At 42.5% G+C, this 19,033-nt stretch overlaps 1 protein-coding gene across 1 annotated transcript in view; it reads right to left on the reverse strand.

The window, feature by feature from the left end:
• Positions 1-19,033, reverse strand: part of LOC307243929 (inactive dipeptidyl peptidase 10-like) — a 139,752-nt gene that overhangs the window by 1,883 nt on the left and 118,836 nt on the right. The window contains exons 9-26 of the mRNA XM_080018898.1: positions 18,573-18,654; positions 16,270-16,390; positions 14,660-14,814; positions 12,064-12,161; positions 11,023-11,146; positions 10,887-10,925; positions 10,007-10,114; positions 9,039-9,130; positions 8,884-8,931; positions 8,282-8,403; positions 7,620-7,667; positions 6,604-6,702; positions 5,260-5,329; positions 4,462-4,656; positions 1,876-1,930; positions 1,685-1,784; positions 1,318-1,376; positions 19-91 (exon numbers count right to left, since the gene is read on the reverse strand). Of these exons, the coding sequence (XP_079875024.1) occupies positions 19-91; positions 1,318-1,376; positions 1,685-1,784; positions 1,876-1,930; positions 4,462-4,656; positions 5,260-5,329; positions 6,604-6,702; positions 7,620-7,667; positions 8,282-8,403; positions 8,884-8,931; positions 9,039-9,130; positions 10,007-10,114; positions 10,887-10,925; positions 11,023-11,146; positions 12,064-12,161; positions 14,660-14,814; positions 16,270-16,390; positions 18,573-18,654 (1,688 nt within the window). The remainder of the gene's footprint in view (positions 1-18; positions 92-1,317; positions 1,377-1,684; positions 1,785-1,875; positions 1,931-4,461; positions 4,657-5,259; positions 5,330-6,603; positions 6,703-7,619; positions 7,668-8,281; positions 8,404-8,883; positions 8,932-9,038; positions 9,131-10,006; positions 10,115-10,886; positions 10,926-11,022; positions 11,147-12,063; positions 12,162-14,659; positions 14,815-16,269; positions 16,391-18,572; positions 18,655-19,033) is intronic.

Consider the following 19,033-nt stretch of genomic DNA (forward strand, 5'->3'; position numbering starts at 1 on the left):
TTTCCACTCGTTATTTACCGTCTGCCGTGGCGTGGATGATAAGAAAATGGACCTGGCTCTGTGCGGTGGTGTTAGTGAGCAGACCTGAGATCTGAGAGATTATATTTATAGTTGGTTATTCATGATAATAATAACAATAATAATAATAACAATAATAATAATAATAATAATAATAATAATAATAATAATAATAATAATAATAATGATAATAATAATAATAATAATAAATATAATATTAAATATACAATTGTATAGAAATATATAAAATATATACAAAAATATTGGACTCAATTTCTGTTTTGGATCAACAATTTAGACCGTGACATTGTAAGATCACAATATTTCCTAAACAAATGATTTTCAATTGCTATTTCTCTTTTCATTGGTCACCAACAGGCCTGGATCTAGGGCAATCTGCGGACGTGTCCAGGGGCCCCTGAGAGAGAAGGGGCCCTCGCGATTTATTCTTTATGTCGGGCATCCCCAGCAATATGACACAGTTTAATTCCATGTGTCCAATGATAATTGTAATACTGTGGTTATCATAATTCCCAAGGACTCTCGTCATTTGCTTTACCAGATAAAACTGGGAGTGTCGAGCGGCAGCTGTCCTGAGGGAATCTTCAGAGGGAACCAGCTACTGTACAGGTACTAGATGGTTTGATCAGTACTTAGCGCCTATGCCCAGGTTGATTGACATCATTTGCACGTCAGGACAATAATGGGCCTCCACCAGAGTTCCCTTTGGCTTCGCCCTGCCCAGGCATAGTTCACCATCTTTCGGGCACTATTGCCAAGCTCAGGCTTCACCTCCCCAGGAGACTGGGCGGAGGCGGACCGGTGGTGCGACTGACTCGCAGAGGGCCGGTTTATGTGGGGGTGGGGAGGGGCTATCAGCTTCAGTGCTCAGGGGCCCCCTGGGGTACTAATCCAGCCTTGGTGACCAAGCAAATACACCAAGCAATTCTTGATTCATTATAGTACCAACATTACATGCCACATATATATATATAGATATATATATATATATATATATATATATATACACATATATATATATATATATATAGTATATACTGTATATATATATGCCATTATATAACACATTATATACCAAGTTCAGTACTGTACTGTATAAGTTATAAATCTGAAGTGCCACTGCTCATCATTAACACAGGGCTTCAGAGAGTCTAGCATTCTCTTTCTGTCCTCTATCGAACAGCTAAAGTGATTGCAAAAATAGCAGCAATTTTCAGAGTACTTTCAGTGTGACCATCATCAAGAACTCTCCAGAAGCACCTTAGGACTCGGACCAACCTGATACTTGCGTTCCTCTTTTGTTGGAAATCCAAAATATCGCTCGCTGAATGCCGACCCTTAATAGGAACAGAGCAAAACGGTCTTGGAACATTTTGCTTAAATTAATTCACTATTACAGTTCCATAATGCACTAATGGAGTTTTAGCACTGGAATAGTCTTAACAATGCCTTCAAGACCCTTTCCATCAATACTGTAACCTGTTGAAACATGTTATGTGTTGAATATTTATTTATCGTAATACTGTTTGCTCATCAAAAATGTTTAATAAACCATAGTCATTGTTTTAATCATTAATCAGCAACTAATTCATTGAACTGAGATTCAATTAATGGATGCTCCAAATGCATCAAAACGTAATTTTACCGTAAAGTCTCCAGTCAGTCACGGGGGAAACGGCCACACCGCATTTGAAGACGGATCCAGAGGAGAGCAGCAGGTGAGAGCTGAGGAAACCTCCATAACCCTAAAAAACACCACCATTCCATTAAGAAAGAGTTATAAATAGTTAATATTCTATTTTTAGTACTTTATTAATGGCCAAATATTTCCGTTACCTTTCCGTAAACTCCAACTTTCTTGCTATCGATGTAAGGGAGTTTGAAGAGGTGCCTGCGGAATTACATGGGAAACATCATTTAGAGAGGTCTCTGATGTGAATGATTCACTCATTTATGAAGTATGCGTGTGTGTGTGTGTGTGCGTGTGCATGTATGGGGCGGGTGGTAGGCATCACTGTGGTGCGATGGGTTCAGACGCTGCCTTTCAGCGCTGTGTCACAGTTTCACGTCCCAATTTCTCCATCCACATCACCGCCATAGCTCCTTAAATAAGACGACCGGAGGAGACGATGTCACTTGTTAAGACTCGGTGTCGCAAAGAGATACGCTGCCGTAGCAGTACTTGAGGGCTGGATGCCGAGTGAGCTTTGAAAGGCAGCGTCCCAAGGGTGTTTTTAAAAGGGCCCGGAGACAAGGGCTGAGCGTGAAGATGTCCGGGTGGCGTCATGGTTCAAGGCCTGATTTTTTTTTCCAGCCAAGTCCTGTTCCTTTAATCAAATGATTGGAGGAGACGATTGAGCTCAGTGAGACTCGTTGGCTCGAGGAGATAAGCGAGCGCTCGTGAACGCACCCTCGGGTGTCGCCTTTCAAAAGCTCACTCGGCAATGAACCCTGAACTTCCCAACGTCAAGTCCTCAGCTTACAGCAGCTCATCTCTTTGCGCCAATGAGTGTCACTGAGCCCAGTCGTCTCCTCCAATCATCCGATTAAAGGACTCGGGACTTGGACGGAAAAGTCAGGACTTCAACCTGTGACGGCAGTCTGAACCATGGTGCCACCACGTCGTCGTCACACTTGGCTTTGGTCTCCGGGCGCTCTAAAACCCGCCCACTTGGTGCTGCCTCTCATAAGCTTAATCAGCTTCAAAAGCTCAGTGGGCTTGAACCCTCAAGTTCTCCTATAGAGGCTTATCTGTTTGAGCCACTGAGTTTTATTTGTCTCCTCAAATCATTTGATTAAAGGAAACAAGACTTGGATGGAAAATTGAGGATTTGAGCCTGTGATGGCGGAAGGCGGCGTCCAAAGCATGGCGCCACCAGGTCCCCATCAGGCTGTCAGTTTTCAAAAGCTCACTCGGCATTGAACACTCAAGTCCTTGATAATGTTTTCTCCATGGGCACTCTAGAGGGCACTTTATAATGTTTTTTTCTCGAATAGCAGAAACCTAGAGGGCACTTTTACACGTTTTCTATATCGTACAAAACTGGCCATAACAAAGAGGCGGCCTCTTTCAGTAAGGGTTTCTTTTCAGCATTTGGACCGTTAGGGCCTGATTCACGCAGTCTCCTCTATGTAGCTGAGGTTGCGAAGCTTCTGTTCCTTGAACTCTGTGAAGCAATTATTCGGGCTGTAATCTGAGGTGCAGTTTCTGCGGATGATAACTCTAGTAAAAAGTATCCTCTGCAGCGGAGGTAACGCCGTGTCTTCTTTTCCTGTGTCGGTCCTCATGAGAACCAGTTTCATCTTGGTGCTGGATCCTTTGTTGCGACTGCCCTTGAAGATACTTCTTGAAAAGGACGAAAGAATAAAAGAGTGCCAAGCGCGTGCAAAGCTGTCGTCGAGACAAAGGGTGGCTACTCTGAAGAATCTAAAATTTAAGATGTGTTTTTATTTCATTTTTGCTCACTACATAAGGTGTGTTATTTCATAGTATTTATGTCTTCACTATCATTCTACAATGTAGAAAATAGAATAAAATGAATGAATAAAATTAATAAAAACCCTTTAATGAGTAGGTGTGTGCAAACATAATTTAAAGGAATGCAATTAAGTAGAAATGGGAAGCGCAGATCATTTACTTTAAATCAGTTTAAGTGGAAAGGCAACAATTGCAACGCTACAAATTACTTGTTTATGCGTTTGGTGACCGATTGCCAGGATTTTTTGCTGTCTTTATTAATATCTGCAGTATCGCCCCTTCTTAGTAATCACGTGTTTGAATATATAAATATTGTTTAAATACTGCTCAATCAGTAATTATTTTTTACTCTGTAGATATAATGAAAATGAAATGTCACGTTCTGTATTGATGACTGAGTCAGACTGTTTTAGCTCCAAGCAGCCTGAAGAGAACCCGCCTCGCGAGATTTAGGGAATACCCCCCAGGTATTCCCCCAGTATGGGATACTTAGAATGAGTTTATTGCGTCAAGTACATATTCATATACGAGGAATTGGTTTTGGTAATAGTTGGTGCATTGTAATGCAGACAGAAAAGTAGCATAAAAAAGAGAATGCTTGGCAGTCTAAAAATACTAAAAAACTGTACAGAATATACAACATATATGAAATGTGCTCTATGCACCAGATGGCGGTAAGGATGCAAATATTGACTTGGTATAAATATAAATATTATTTGATGCATCTCCATCTGGATAATGTAAGAAGGGAAAATGCTGGAAAAAAGATGTAGCATTACCATGCGGCTTAAAAAGAAAAGTTATAATCAGCTGTTCAATGGGAGGGACAAAAATCCAAAATGGAACACTGCTTACACGGCTGGAGAGGGACTGAGATGAAGAAATGTGCAAACCACCACCCATGCTGATGATGTCAGACTAAAAAAAACACCCTGAAAACCTACTCCATGGCAGCGATGTGGTCCTGGACCTCCACGCTCCCCAGTCTCTGGTGGACCTCGTGCAGGACCCTCTGGCCCTGGAAGCCGCTGCCCCGCCCGTCCAGCCGGGCCACGATGATGTCGTCCCAGCCCACCAGCACCGAGTCCCAGTCCAGGACGAAGCGCTCGCTCACGGCCTGTTCGCCCGGAGCAGAGTTCCTGTCACACACGGGGAAGAGGAGAAGAAGACACCCCACGTCCAATTCCAAACTGTTCATATCCGAGTTAGAAAGACGGAATTTCTTTGCTTTCATTCAGACTCGCATTGGTGCTTCAGTCAAATAAAGTCATTCCTGGTGATCCAGTAACCTGCAACAAGGAAACGCTGATCCCTGTACAAGCGCCAGGAGTCGGGAATAAAAGTAATAACAATAATAATGAGAATAATAATAACAATAGATTGCTCATGTCTTTGCACTTATTTATCCACACAGAGCAGTGAATAAATCCATTCATGAAATACAATCGGTGTCTTTAAAATTCCAACTCTCACTATTACAGGAACTGGAAATTGCAGTATTAGATTAGATTACATTATTAAAAAGTGTTCATGTTGGCACATTACAGATTACGCTGTATTTTTGCTTGGTCTGAAAACTTTGAAATCAAACATACCCATTCTAAAGGAAATGTAACAATTTTCAATAAAGAATGAATATTACTTAAATATTGTTGGTACGCAAACCTACAGTAAACGCACATTTCAGTAAATATACGTATATATTTACATTTATTTTGCATTATTTAAACGTGGTTACGTACAGAAGCAGCAGAACTGGGTGTTGTCTCGCTTCATCGAAATCCAGCGGCAGAGATAATTCCAGACGGAGCGCTGCAAATGAAGAAATCGTTTCAGTTCTATTTCAATTTCTCATCCCAATTACATTATGATGAAAGGATCTACAGGTTCTTCGAGCAATGCTTGATCTATGAGAACAATGTACGTATAGACGTATAGAAAAAAAGGGGAAAACAAAGAGAATTGAATTGGCAAGATTTGCACCAAAAGCTTAAATTCATCCACAACATTTTTTTCACTGTCAAAACTAAAAAACAAATGTTGCTGGTCTTGCTGTATCAATGACCAAAAGATTTTTAACACCGTAAAAAAAATAATAAAAAAGATAAAAAACAAAGGTATTTTTTTTTCCGATTTCGACGATTCCCTTTATTAAAAATGGAAATGTTTGAAGCATTCACACAGAGAGCTCCTTGGCAGAGAGGGGAAGTGAATGACTGAGATTGTGTCTGATCACAGAGAGGAGAGAGGACGACGTCTCTCCTCCTAACAGTGTCAGGAACTGGAACATCCCTCATCCTGGCGCCGGGCTCCAAATCCCCAAATCAAATTGCGGATTCGCTTTCGTCATTTTAAAAATTAGATTTCACATGAGGGAGTTCATCTGTGTTGACTACTTCTAGTTAATCTACCACTTTATCTACTAATGAAATGCAGCGTTACTGCGATTAAACGAACGCGGAATCCACTGTGAAAAGCCACGTGCTGCTAATACCAGTTAAAACCATTTGTTTTACTGATAAGAGAAGATAAAGGGTGAGATAGCCTGTAATCGCTGTCTGAATGCATTTATTCGGTGTCATTTATTAGCATATACTGTATGTAAAATTTGTGAATATGGTCTTCAGTAGCACATGCTTAAGAATAACTTGTGATTTACCAAACATTTCTTACGTGTTAGAGCTGGTTTACCTGTTCAAGCTACAGTACCAGTGTTTATTACAGAAAGGGCTGAGAAAAAATGTTCAGAAATATAAATTTACTCAAATTTTCCGTCCCTCACGGACTTATAAAAAAAAAATGGATGTACGTAATCTTTTTGAAAGTGGGTACCAAGGAAAAAAAAGTTTGAACGGCACTGAATGTAGTTATTACCAATAAACTTATTGTGGAGGAAAAAAAAAATGTTCATAAAAAGAAAGCTGAAATTGATCATTACAATGGTGATTGCGATCACTAATCATTAAATCAAAATATTGTCGAAAAATACCCTCAAAGTGAGGAGCGGGAAGGGATGATGAAACAGCAGCTTCACGTCACCATTAAGCCACACAGACACTTTAATCAAAGCATTAGACATTACGCACCTAAATTATTGATTTGTACAATTGTTCTCTCTTTCCGGGGTAAATTCCTGAACGCCAGTGCGTCTCTCAACGCAGCGTTGGCCTCCAGAGTGTGATTCCCTGCTCAGGAATATACAGAATGAAGAGAAAAAATGTATTAAACGAGGAAAAAAAAAAAGGTATGATGTATTGTGTCACCATGTCCTGAGTGCTCTGCGGTGTGGGGGTGGTGTGGTTTAAGCAGCCGCACCTGTCTTGGGTCTAGGAAATTGGGTCCAGGATCAGGGTGGCTGTACGCCTGTTGCTTGTTAGAATAATCAACGAGCAACAGGTAAAACCCCCATCCCCACACACACACCCAGGAGAGGAGGGCTCTGCTCCGGGGCTTGTTCCACCCTGACCACTCTCTACAATAAAACCGGTGTGTTTTCAACACCGTCGTCTGTGTCTCTGTGTTGGAGGGTCCTGGAAAAGCTGCTTGGGTGGTGTCTGCGGCGTTACTGTGCACCTAACACACAATGATCGGAGCAGTTCATCCTACAGAACGAAATAATCATCACTTAATGGATAATATTGAGTGCGGTTCGAAGGCTCGCGATTCACTCTGCTTCCACACCACGCTCGAACAGTGCAAAACTGAACGGTTCCAGCAAGTTGAAATACGATATGTGCTGCTCGAGTTGTGTGCGTATGGAGGAAATAATGATCTCTTTTAAAGTCAAACTACAGGATAAGAGGATAAGACACGGAGCGCCGAGCTTTACTTTAATTGGATCTTTGTTTGTCTGATTCATTGACAGCTATAGAGTAAAGACAACTGTTCCACAAAGCTGTTTTGTTTATCGTTTTCCATCAATTACGTCAAAATTTAATAACTTACTGCTATTTTCAAACATTTGCGGATGTCTCGTTAAACGCTGTTTATTTTCCTTTTTCGGAGGAACCCGCATGGAAATAAAACTGGCAGGTGCCCAAACTTAGTGAATAAGTAATAAGAGTAATGCAATTAACAGCAAGAGAAGCTCGTCAGCGCTCACCGCTCAGATCAGGCAGTTTGTGCACTGTGGTTTTGGGAATTCCGGGACCTGGTGAGTCAAAACAAACAGACAAAAACAAATCAAAGCTAATGTTTGATCACTGCAAAATTTTGGGTGATAAACTTGTTCTCATGATTTTCTGTTAGACTGCTACATAGACTTCTATCTACTATTAAATTGACAAATCAACTATCTAATATCAAAAGAAACTGTTAATGCAAAAAAAGATGACAATTAACTATGAACTATTTTATTTTACAAGGTGATATTTCATCATTTCGTTTTGCAAACTGCTGTTAAATATCATATGGGCTACTGCTTTTATAAAACAAAAAATAATATACTGTATTTGTATAAGATCTAGGAAACACCTAGCGGGCCGTGAGATAGCAACCAGAGGGCCATAATAGGCCCGCGGGCCGGAGAGTCCCCACCCCTGGACACAGATTTCTGACACGCTGTGTAATTTTACACAACATGCTCGAAAAACGGGTGAGCTCTGTGATCTTTGACACGGTCCCTAGAGGGGGGCCCCGAGCCCCAGCTTGGAAAACCAGGAGGACACAAAATCAAGCGAAAACAATTTCCTGAGGCTTTGGGAGGCGATGAAGGACGGACGGAGAACATACTCCGCCCCGTGGTGTTTGGTGTGGACACGTTACCTCTGCAGCTCAGCAGAACATGTAGACAATCTGGGCTGAGCGCCGCCTCGTAGTACGTGCACTGTGCTTTGGAGAGGGAGCAGCTGAGGCAGGCCCTCTGATATGGACTCTCCGTGGAGACCCTGCGGCAGGGGGGCAGCGGACAGGTCCTTTTTAGGGGATTTTAAATGTTTGGAGGAAGATCTGTGCGACCTCTAAGCAACACCAGCTGCCGGCGGAGAACCAGCAGCTTCCGTGTTCCCAAAAACAGCGGTGATGTGCCGCAGAAAGGCTGGTTTAAAGATGGGACGAGATGAGATGAGATGGAAAACAATATCAATGAAATCAAACCATCAATCGTACTATTTTATTGAATTTCACAACGCGTTTTTATTTCAGGCTTCTCCATTAATTGATGTTGTGGCTTTGGTTTACAAAACACAGTTAGGCAAAAAGAAAGAGGGAACCTGGAGTTATTCCAAAGCGGCCAAGCAGCAATCCCCTTCCAGTATTGTCACACAAATAATATCCATTATTTATTTTTTATTTTTTTCATTTTTACAAATATTCTCTTCTGGTTCCAAAATCCCTACACGCTTTTGAAGAGCACATTCAACACATACCTATAAAGATGCCTTTGCGTTGACCCGTCCTCGGTACTCAGGAAATAACTGCAACAGAGGCACAGAGTTGGCTTGGAATTTGAGGAAAAAGTCCTTCACCGTCTCACATTGTGTGTATTCTGGATGTAGTATCACATAACAAAACTCAAACTCACACTGAGTTTGTGCTCTGATCGTAGTCCAGGATTTGAGAAACTTCCCAGCTTCCCGAGGTCAGATGGCGAAGGTTGGCCTCTTGACCCTCAGGCTGGGCATGTGTGAGGTGAAAGAACATCAATTTGAATTGGGTGAGACAGATATAAAAACGATATAAAATACCTTAACGGAAGATTTCTGTAAAACTGTGTTGCCTACGGAATGGAGACATAAAGTATGATGCGGGACTTTTTTGAGACGCTCCCTCAGGATTGTCCATTGCATTCGGTCCCAATCAGAACTCCCATGGGAGTGGACTAATCTTTTAGTAATTTATTGAAAAAAATGATTCTAAATCCTCCAGGGTTCAAACACTGGAGGAATTTCAAAATGTATGGGAGGAGATCAACAGCAAAAATCCAAAAGAAATGCAAAAGAAAGTCATAAATATACAGTAAATAATACATTGGAAAAGATAAATACGACAATCGACAAATACAGTAAATCATTTACTAATAAATAATAAACACAATTTACATACAGTACACAGCCGCATATCTGTAAATATATTTCCACCGAATAAAAGAGGAAGAGTTCTCCAAAATACTTTAAAACTGAAAATATATTTTGTGACTTGTTTGAGCATTTGTGAATTCAAGTCACTACAAACAGTTAGACTGTCAGATCAGTGTGGTAATAAAGTGTAATAATGCATCTTTTCAGCCTTTGCTAGTTTATATTTCTATATATATTCTATTTATTCATTTTTATTTATATGCTTTTTAGCGAGACATGGTGTGCCTGTACTGGCTCCATGGTTTGTAAATTGACAGTAAGCATTGTAATAATTTTTCATTTTCTCTCTCATATCGAGCTTATTATGTTTATTCACGATATTTGCTGCATTTTCTGAGGAGGAAATACACAAGTAAATCTCTAAAATTTGATATTGTGTAATATGCATCAATGTGTAAATGAGTGGGTTTACCTGATCTGTTACCATGGCGATATGGTTAAATGCCCCGTGAGCGCCGTGTTTTAGTGGGAAGGTGATAAAAAATGTGCCGCCATCCTTTGAGAAAATTGGATCTTCGTTCTGTGGGGGAAAAAAATGACAAAAAAAACCCCAAAAAGCAGAATAAAAAATAAAGACAGTTAGAAAGTAGTTCAACTATGGAGTCAGAGGTATGTAACTTTCTTATCTTAACTAATTGTTTTCTAACCATTTGCTTTTTCTGTTTGACCCTTTTCATGCAGCTGGAAACACGTCTTTCTTTCAGGGTAATTAGGTTAACTGAACAATATTGAATCTTTCAATTCAATATTTTCAATGCGATCCACATGTCACGGTCTCCGCCTTCTTCTACTTTCCCCTCCCTCTCCCTACCTAGCCCAACTCTATTCACCTGCGCACACAGCTGTTCCAGATCTGCAATCCAACCCCTATAGATGCCTCTCTCACCAGTCACCAATGGCAGATTGTCTTTGACGCCTGCACCAGACTCTCCAGCGTTCTCCGGACTGATTCCCTGCTACGGACTCTGCCTCGCTCCGACCACGTATCCTGCCTGCCCCTCCGCCTGTCTTCTGTCTGCACTCCTCGCTATCGAACCTGCCTGTCCCCGACGATGTATCCTGCCCTCTCCCTGCCTGTCTTCCGTCTGTTCTACAAAGACATTACCAAATATCCCTGCCTGTCTTTGTGCTGCAATTGGGTCCTAACCACACCCGTTACACCACACGGAGTGATGCCAGCTTTTTTTCTTCCAGTAACTGGTAAAAACAACAACAAAAGAAAGACGAACACATTATCTAAAAATAATGCAACATAACGATGTGTTTGGACTCAACGTGACCGCAGTTCTCACCTGGCGATCGAGCCACTTCTCCGACGTCATCACATGTTTCTGCGTTCAAAAGTCAAAAAGTCAGCGTGGAGAAAACTCGGGTCGGCATCTAGAAATAACCCGCAGCAGCCCCGTAAAGGAGCGACGCGTTCCTCACCTTGAGGCAGCTCCCCACCGCCGCGTCGCACAGAGACAGGATTGACGTGTTTTGAGCGCGGTTCACCCACCGCACCGCCACCGTCTCTGCCGCCGGCCATTTCACCATGGTGACGTAGAAGTCGCTGCAAGAAGACGAGCATCAGAAAACGGGGTTAAGGGGTCAAACGACACCTTATTATCACAGAGAGTACAAGATACTGATCTATATCATAATTCCTCGTTCACCAATCCAAGTGCAGGGGTGACGCAGGCGTGATAATAGCACTTCAAAACTCCTAGAGGTTATGTCTTCTTATGAATATTGAAATATTCAAGATTCAAAGTCGTTATTTGTCACACGCTCAAATATATTGCATTTAATATTGTGGTGTGAGGAGGGGACGGTTTGAGCAGCCACACATGACCTGGATCTAGGTGATTGGGATCAGAGCGGCTGCAGACCTGTTGCTCGTTGGTTGGCCGAACGAACAACAGGTTAAAACCCCCATCCCCACACACACTCAGGAGAGGAGCCTTGTCATGACACATGTCTATCTGCTCCTGGGCTAAATCCAACGAGCCCTCTCTCTACAATAAACTGGTGTCTACAACCCCGCCACTTGGGAGGCGCAGGAGAAGCTGCCCCTTTATCGGGATATAACACCGCTTATCGACCAATTCGCTTGACAACCTGGTCCTATGAACGGAACTTGGTTGTTAAGTGAGGAGTCCTTCTATAATATGAAGTTAAATGCTCAAGGAGAAGGAATATATAAAAATTAAAAATTATAGAAAAGGATAAAAAATAATAAAGATATTTTAAAGAAAGAATTAAAATTGAAAATAAGAATAAATAATATATAAAAAAATTATAATAACAATAATAATAATATATACACCTAAAAAAAGGATATCCTTAGAACCCCCCCCCAAAAAAAAACCCCAAATAGATAGCAAATAGCATATGAACATAACGCTTAATTATCTCCCAGCTCTTCACCGACTCAAAACAATATGTCTATTTACAGTTCATCCCTCCGCCCATTTCTTTAAGCGATACCTTTTTTTAAAGCTGTCCGGAGGCTGCAGTTCGGTGGTTTGTGAGCTTCCATCCAGAGTGACGACGTAGAGATTGACACTGGGATTGATCTGACCCATCTGGGGGGAAAAAGGCACAAATATTCAACCAAATCCCACTGAAGCTCACACAGCAAATCCCAGCCGCCGCGCCGGACACGCTGAACAGCACGACCTTCACACAACAGTACAAGTACAAGCCTATTCATTAACGGTGAGTGGAGAGAAGGTTCAGGGTTTGGCCATTTTTTCGAGCGATTACAAATTCTATCGGTAAACAATGAGCGACATTCTTTTTTTTTTTCTATTGCTGAGCTCCGGCAGAGGCTTGAATGGCGATGTGAGCGTCAATATTGCGTTTGGATCAATAAAAAGCAGCGTGCTTGCTGAAATCATACCGTCGACGATTTTGATACGGCTGACGGCGTATAACTTCCGAGGCTAAACTTTACACCGAGTTGTATCCCTGCTGTTCTCGCTAAGGGTTACAACACTCAATGGAGAACAGCAGGATAACACGGTTGCTGTCGCTGCTGCTGCTTCGCCGCATCAGCTCAAGGATGCTCCACAAAAGAATATGAAACCAGGGAGCGATTTGTTGGCGTCCTCATTTACTCCAGAAAATTGTCCAACATCCATGTTCAAGAATATGAGCAACTTTACTACTCTGTTACAGTGTGTGTGTGTATGTGTGTTTGTGTGTGTGGGTGCACCCACACGCCCACATACACACGCGCGCACACTCACACACACACACACACACACACACGCACACACACACACACCTCATACACACACCAGAGATGACTCTCTTCAAGAAACGTCCTCCCACTGACACATCATCATCCACCACCCTCTGGTCGGTCTGAATAAACAAATACCGTCCCACCCGCGGACCGCCCCCACCCACCCACACACACACAGACACACACACGCGCACACACAAACACACACACACACACAAACACACACACACACACACCAGAGATGACTCCCCTAAAGAGATGCCCTCCTACTGACATATCATCATCCACCACCCTCTGGTCGGTCTGAATAAACAAATACCGTCCCACCCGCAGACCGCCCGCACCTACCCACACACACACAGACACACACACACACACACACACACACACACACACACACACACACACACACACACACACACACACACACATACACACACACACACACACACACACACACACACACACACGCACACCACTACCACACATCCTCCATCAAAGCAAAGCTTGCCACTTTGATATGAATAAAACAAGAAAATCAAGTCTCCAACCCCCGTGAAGAAGCTAAATCCATCGGCGTGGCCGTGTTATTCATGGCCCCCACGTGTGGCACCATCAAGTCCTATCTCTTGACACACACTCCGCTTAGAAACCCTGCAGAGTGTTTGAATCACTCAGATGTCAAATGTGCAATCCAATATGTTCTACAAGCGTCCCGTCGGCGGCGGTGGCGGCGGCTTGGGTTTTTGTGGCTTCTTGTCCTATTGTTGGCAGCCGCTTTCAGGGCACCCCGAGCTTGAAGGAGCCCTTGAAGAGGAGCAGGCTGCGGCGGAATGATGTTCCTGGAACGAAGGTGATCGCTGAGATTGTCAGGCGACCAGAGTGTTACAGTGCCACAGCAAACCCCCTTTCCCACATGGAATGAAAACCGTGAGTCCACTGGAATTGTTCCATATTGGCGTAATGTATGAGCACGAGCCTTCATGTCCATGTTCCGTACAAGTCGTTAAGGAAATTTGCCCACAGAGTATCATTTACGGGAAAATGCCGGTACGGCTGTGAATGGAAGTGTGTGGGAACGGAAGCAGCAACATTGCCAGGACGAGCACATAAAGTGGTTTTTTTACGAATATTATTTTTGTACGTATATTTAAAACATTATTTGTTTTCGGGGAGAAAAAGTCTGATCCACACCGCAGAGCTCGGCTGTGAATACGAGAAATTGAAACACGTCCAGTCTCGACCAAGACAGATCTTTATATTCTTAAATTGTATTATTTTCCTTCTTAAAAATCATTCAGACCCTCGACGTGTCTTTTACGGTTTAGGGAACATCGGGCACAAGCGCTTCACTGCCGGAGGCGGAGCGGGAGGACAGGGAGCGGTAGAACGAGAGGACGTTCCGCCGGTCTTGAGAGCCAGGACAAAACCAAACCGATTCAGATCGTACGTCCGTTGCCGACAGATTGTCCAGACGATCACATGGGCACCCGTGACATAATGTGTCCGTAGCAGTCATCAAATGTGGGAACAGACTCCATACGGAACTTCTCCATAAAGGAGGCCGATGTGGGAATGACTACCTACTGCCTTTGCCGATACTTTTTTTCCAGCAATGTTATGGACTCCATGTGGGAGAGGGGCTCAAGTTAGAGGGCGACGGAGAGAGGAGAATAACTCTAAGATCTGAGACCGCTCTCAGAATTTCATTATTTGTCACATGCACATTAAGATGTATGTATGTAAAAAATGTAAAAAATCAGAAAATTCAATGTTCACGCCACGTCGCCTCAGTTCGGGAGCATTTGGGGTGAGGATAATCTCGGGAGCCACCTTGGGGTAGGGGTACTGCTTCCCCCGGGGATACAGCGAGCCGGTGAAGCGGGGCAGCAACATGTTGGGCACCAGGGTGTCGTTGAGGGTGAGGTACGCCAGCCTGGATCCGTCAGGAGACCACCAGTGAGCCGCCTGCGAGCGGAGGACCTCCTCTGGATGGAAGAGAGCACGGAGCGGTTCAGAGAGGCGGCCAGGGGAACAACCACGGTCCGGACTGTTCGGGGTTATGACTTGAAACCTGTAAGAAACACCTTGAAACGCCTCAAATGTGTACATTTTATTGCTGATGTATACAATTATTTATCAGATGGATCCATCTTTCCATTGTACGTTTGACATCTGTCGATTGTGAAACGAAGCTGCTCTGAAAAACATTACATTTAAAAACAAGTTTTCTTTTTAATTTGATCTGCAAATATATGTCTTGTTGTTTCGTGGAGTCATGCAGAGAAGTTGTCTGTATTAAACCCCGCTGATATATTGTCCCTAGTAGTCCTTAAAAGCCAGTTATCTCTTCATCCACACATTTTAATGTTGTTTTTTAGATTCCAGCACTCGCATTATGCCTCTATTATAATTATAAAATTGACAGGGGGATTCCAAGGCTGTAATAGAGTGCATTGATATAATTGAGAAAATGTGAAAAACAATACTAACATCACAAACTATCATCAAAAAAATTACATCTGTTTTCTCTTGACTTAAAAACGGCAAAATGACAAAAGCCTGTATTGAGCAGGAATACTGGGACGAAATGAAACAGACCAGTCGGAATCAACAGCGTCTGTATTTCTTATTAAAAAACGCAATGCAGAATGTCGAAAGCGCTAGTTATTGGAATAATCGCTGTGATGGAAAACCACCAAGTTACCCTAATGTGCTTTTTTTTTTAGTTAAATGCATCCGGTTTTTACCTCACAAGTGTTACATTCCCACCCCCACATCTCTCAGGTCTCTGTAACAAAAGATAAATGCGAGCCCCCACTGCTCCATATCCTCTTATCTGCTCTGTCTGAACTGTACGGTGCACTCACTGAGGAATGAATGAATTGCAAATGCGAGCGGAAATGTAAATGCATAGGACCTTATATGGGCATGTATCCTGTATCATTATATGCAGGTAGGTCATGTAACTAGGGGCGTGGCCACGAGACAACGCCCAACTTTTAGAAGGTATAAGAACTCTCTCCGGAAAAGGGTACGAGAAACTGCTGCGTCGCTGTTCACAAAGTGCATCACTCCCACTCCTATTTTGCTTAATTAATAGTGGCATTTCCACTACTTCACACAATTATGAATCAGCCATATATATATAAAAAAAAATACACAAAGCCATACAGATACAAAAAAAAAAAAAAGCCATTGGTATAAGTATGGGTAAAATAAATATCCATAGATAATAATCCAATAAATATATAAAATATCCAATATCCAATAATAATAATAAAAATCCATAGACTTGTGTCTCCATGTTTCTCATCCATGTGAATCACTTAAAATTAATGGATTGACACAAGGAAGGACAGACAAACACAAATTAAAGGGCGGGCAGGAAACTAATAATACAAGAAATGGTCTAATATGTCCTGGAGCAGACAGACACTCACCCTCGTAGAGCCAGTCCGAGATGCCGTTGAACACGATGCCATCCTGTCCGGACGACGTCAGCCTCCACGAGCTGCTCTGGACGTCCGCCTGGTAGTAAATGTTGTTTTCGAATATATACACCTGTGGACAGGACAAATTGATTTTTATCAACATATTGTGTTCTAGTGGCAAATCAGAATACAGACTCATGGAGACATCAACACACACACACACACACCCACACACACACCCGCACGCACGCACACACGCACACACACACACGTACGCACACACGCACACACAAGCACACACACACACACACACACACACACACAACAAAAGCATTCACAGAAAGACAATTTTCAAACCTTGAGCTGCAGGCTCAAGGTTTGAAAATTGTCTCACGATATACTTTTTTTAATTTTTTCTAATCGCGGGATATTTCAATGAAAACTCTGACTTGTACCCTGGACGTGAAGGGAAAAAAGAGAAGAGCGGCGCCGAGAAGTGCAAATGTGAGTAATGAGCGGCGGGAGGTTTCGGCGTCGGGGAGATAAGTCTCTCGCTCGTCGCCAAAGTCTCTGGCCTTGGCTGCCTGTGCCCGGTTTCCACAAACGGATTTTCCACGTGCAGGTGGTTCACGACGTGGACGACTGCCAACGGAAACTCAATAAATAAGGACTGCTGCTCTTCGATTGCAAATATTTATATTCCCGCCGCCTACGCGCGAGTTATTCCATACAGTGAAATCCGAGAAAGGGAAGTGCAACGGGTGGTATAATTTTCTTTAAGGAGTTGACGCTCATGAAATACGTTCACAAATACGTTTTTTTTTTCGTCGTGCCAATTGAGGAAGTGTATTTCACAGATAGGACACTAATGGCGGCGTCCCTAATAGAAACCCAGACTCAAATAGGGTTCATTAATAACACGTTTATCTGTTGTGATAACGTAGACAAATATGCAGCGGGACACTCATGAATAATGAAGTGCGGCGCAGCGCCGCAGGGCTTTCTGGGAAACTGATTCCACTGGGGGCAGGTATAAATACTGAGGAAAGTAGATAAATATGCTATCAAATGCTTAATTACTTTCCTTGTCTACACTGGAGGAAATAATGGAGTGATTATTCTGCGCTTAACGCTCTGGGTGTGCAGGCATTACTCACAGCGGGAGGTTTGTTCGCCCCAACAAGGCGTCTTGCAGCGGCCGCCTGATTAGTGCTCCCTCTGTTTGGCTTTTCTCCCAAATCATTATTTACCTGAAGGGACGCTTTGTTTTCGTTTCTTTATAATTTCATGTCGAAAACACCCTGTGATAAACCCCTTCGCTCTGAGCCATTTTGAACATTGCGGTGACATGGAGGTTCGCAGTGAGTCATGGTGAGGAGCGCCACGCCGTGCTGGAAATGTAATTTATTACTGTAAATTGGTTTTTCAATAACCTGGAGTTCATTTTAAGTGGCAGGTCTATAATCAGACGTCATTAGACATTTTCAAAGTAAAAATTCAATGGTTATTTCCAGACATTTAAATATTACTTTAAATCATGATTGATAATAATAATAATAATGACACGTAAAAATATATTTGTTAAAGGTGTCCATTTAAAGCTGGATCTTGTCCGTCCATTTTTAATAAAACGCTGCACCGATCTGGATCGCTCTGCAGAGCACACGTCCACATTGCAGTAAACAGAAATTTAAAAAAGTTTGACCTTGAATATAAATCCATGACGTGCTCCACCAAATTAATAAGGCAGTTATTCCAGCACCAGAATGAGGGATGATTCTTCCCAAGCTGGATTCTAGTGTCTTACTGACTTAATACTGATTAAACTGACTGACTAAACAGACTTCGTGCAAGTACAGGAGAGAATCGCAAACGCATCTGCAAACATAGAAATGTTCACCAGGTCGATTTTAGGCCGAGGGCCCATTCCGCCGCGCACTTCCTGTTCGCGACGTCTTCTTCTGAGGTTCTGAGGCGACATTATCTACGCACCGCCACCGTTGGAAAGGGACATTTTTCCACATGAATTTGCATTTCTAACTTTGTTGCTGACTTCAGGGAGAAGAAATCCACCTATCGAAGAACTAAGTAAGTACTGCACATTTTTTCTAACACACTGACCATTACTGCTGGCCTGGGTATTGCTGGTCTACAAACAATAAAATTATATTCCAATAAACAAACACCGGCTTGTATATACAGTATTTGTACGAGTGCTAGGGTATTGCTGGTCCATAAATTATAAATAATACCCAAAATTGATCATTCCGACGCTTGAAAGGCAGCACGGTAGCGTGGGTTTACTCACTCACCAGCTGTTGACCTCGAACGCCCCAGGAGGCGAACTGCAGCACTGAGTCAGAAACCTCCGGGGGGTTCAGCTCCCGCACCTCCCTGACGACACAGGAAAAGAGCATCAAACACCAGACGATGGAGACCAGTCGATCTATTTTGGGGATCGACTGGGTTTTGAATAATACCATCATTCAGTTAGAATAAATACGATCGGTTACATCAATGCCGCTGAAATATGGAGAAATGCAATGCAAATAAATGTTTAAAATCCCCAAAAAAAAAGACTTCTAATGGATGAGTGAAAGGAATTAATTGTCACGAATTATAAAAAAATATAAAAATAACTACATTCTGCCTGGTAACACTTCTCATTGATTACTAGGGTTGATCTTTAAAGTTACAAATGATTACATTTTGGTAAAATATTTATTTTTAATTGCAGAAATGATTTCAGTTAAAAACTACTAAGCCCCACAAA

The sequence above is a fragment of the Zeus faber genome (genome assembly GCF_960531495.2).
Source record: "Zeus faber genome assembly, chromosome: 18".
Classification (NCBI taxonomy): Eukaryota; Metazoa; Chordata; class Actinopteri; order Zeiformes; family Zeidae; genus Zeus; species Zeus faber.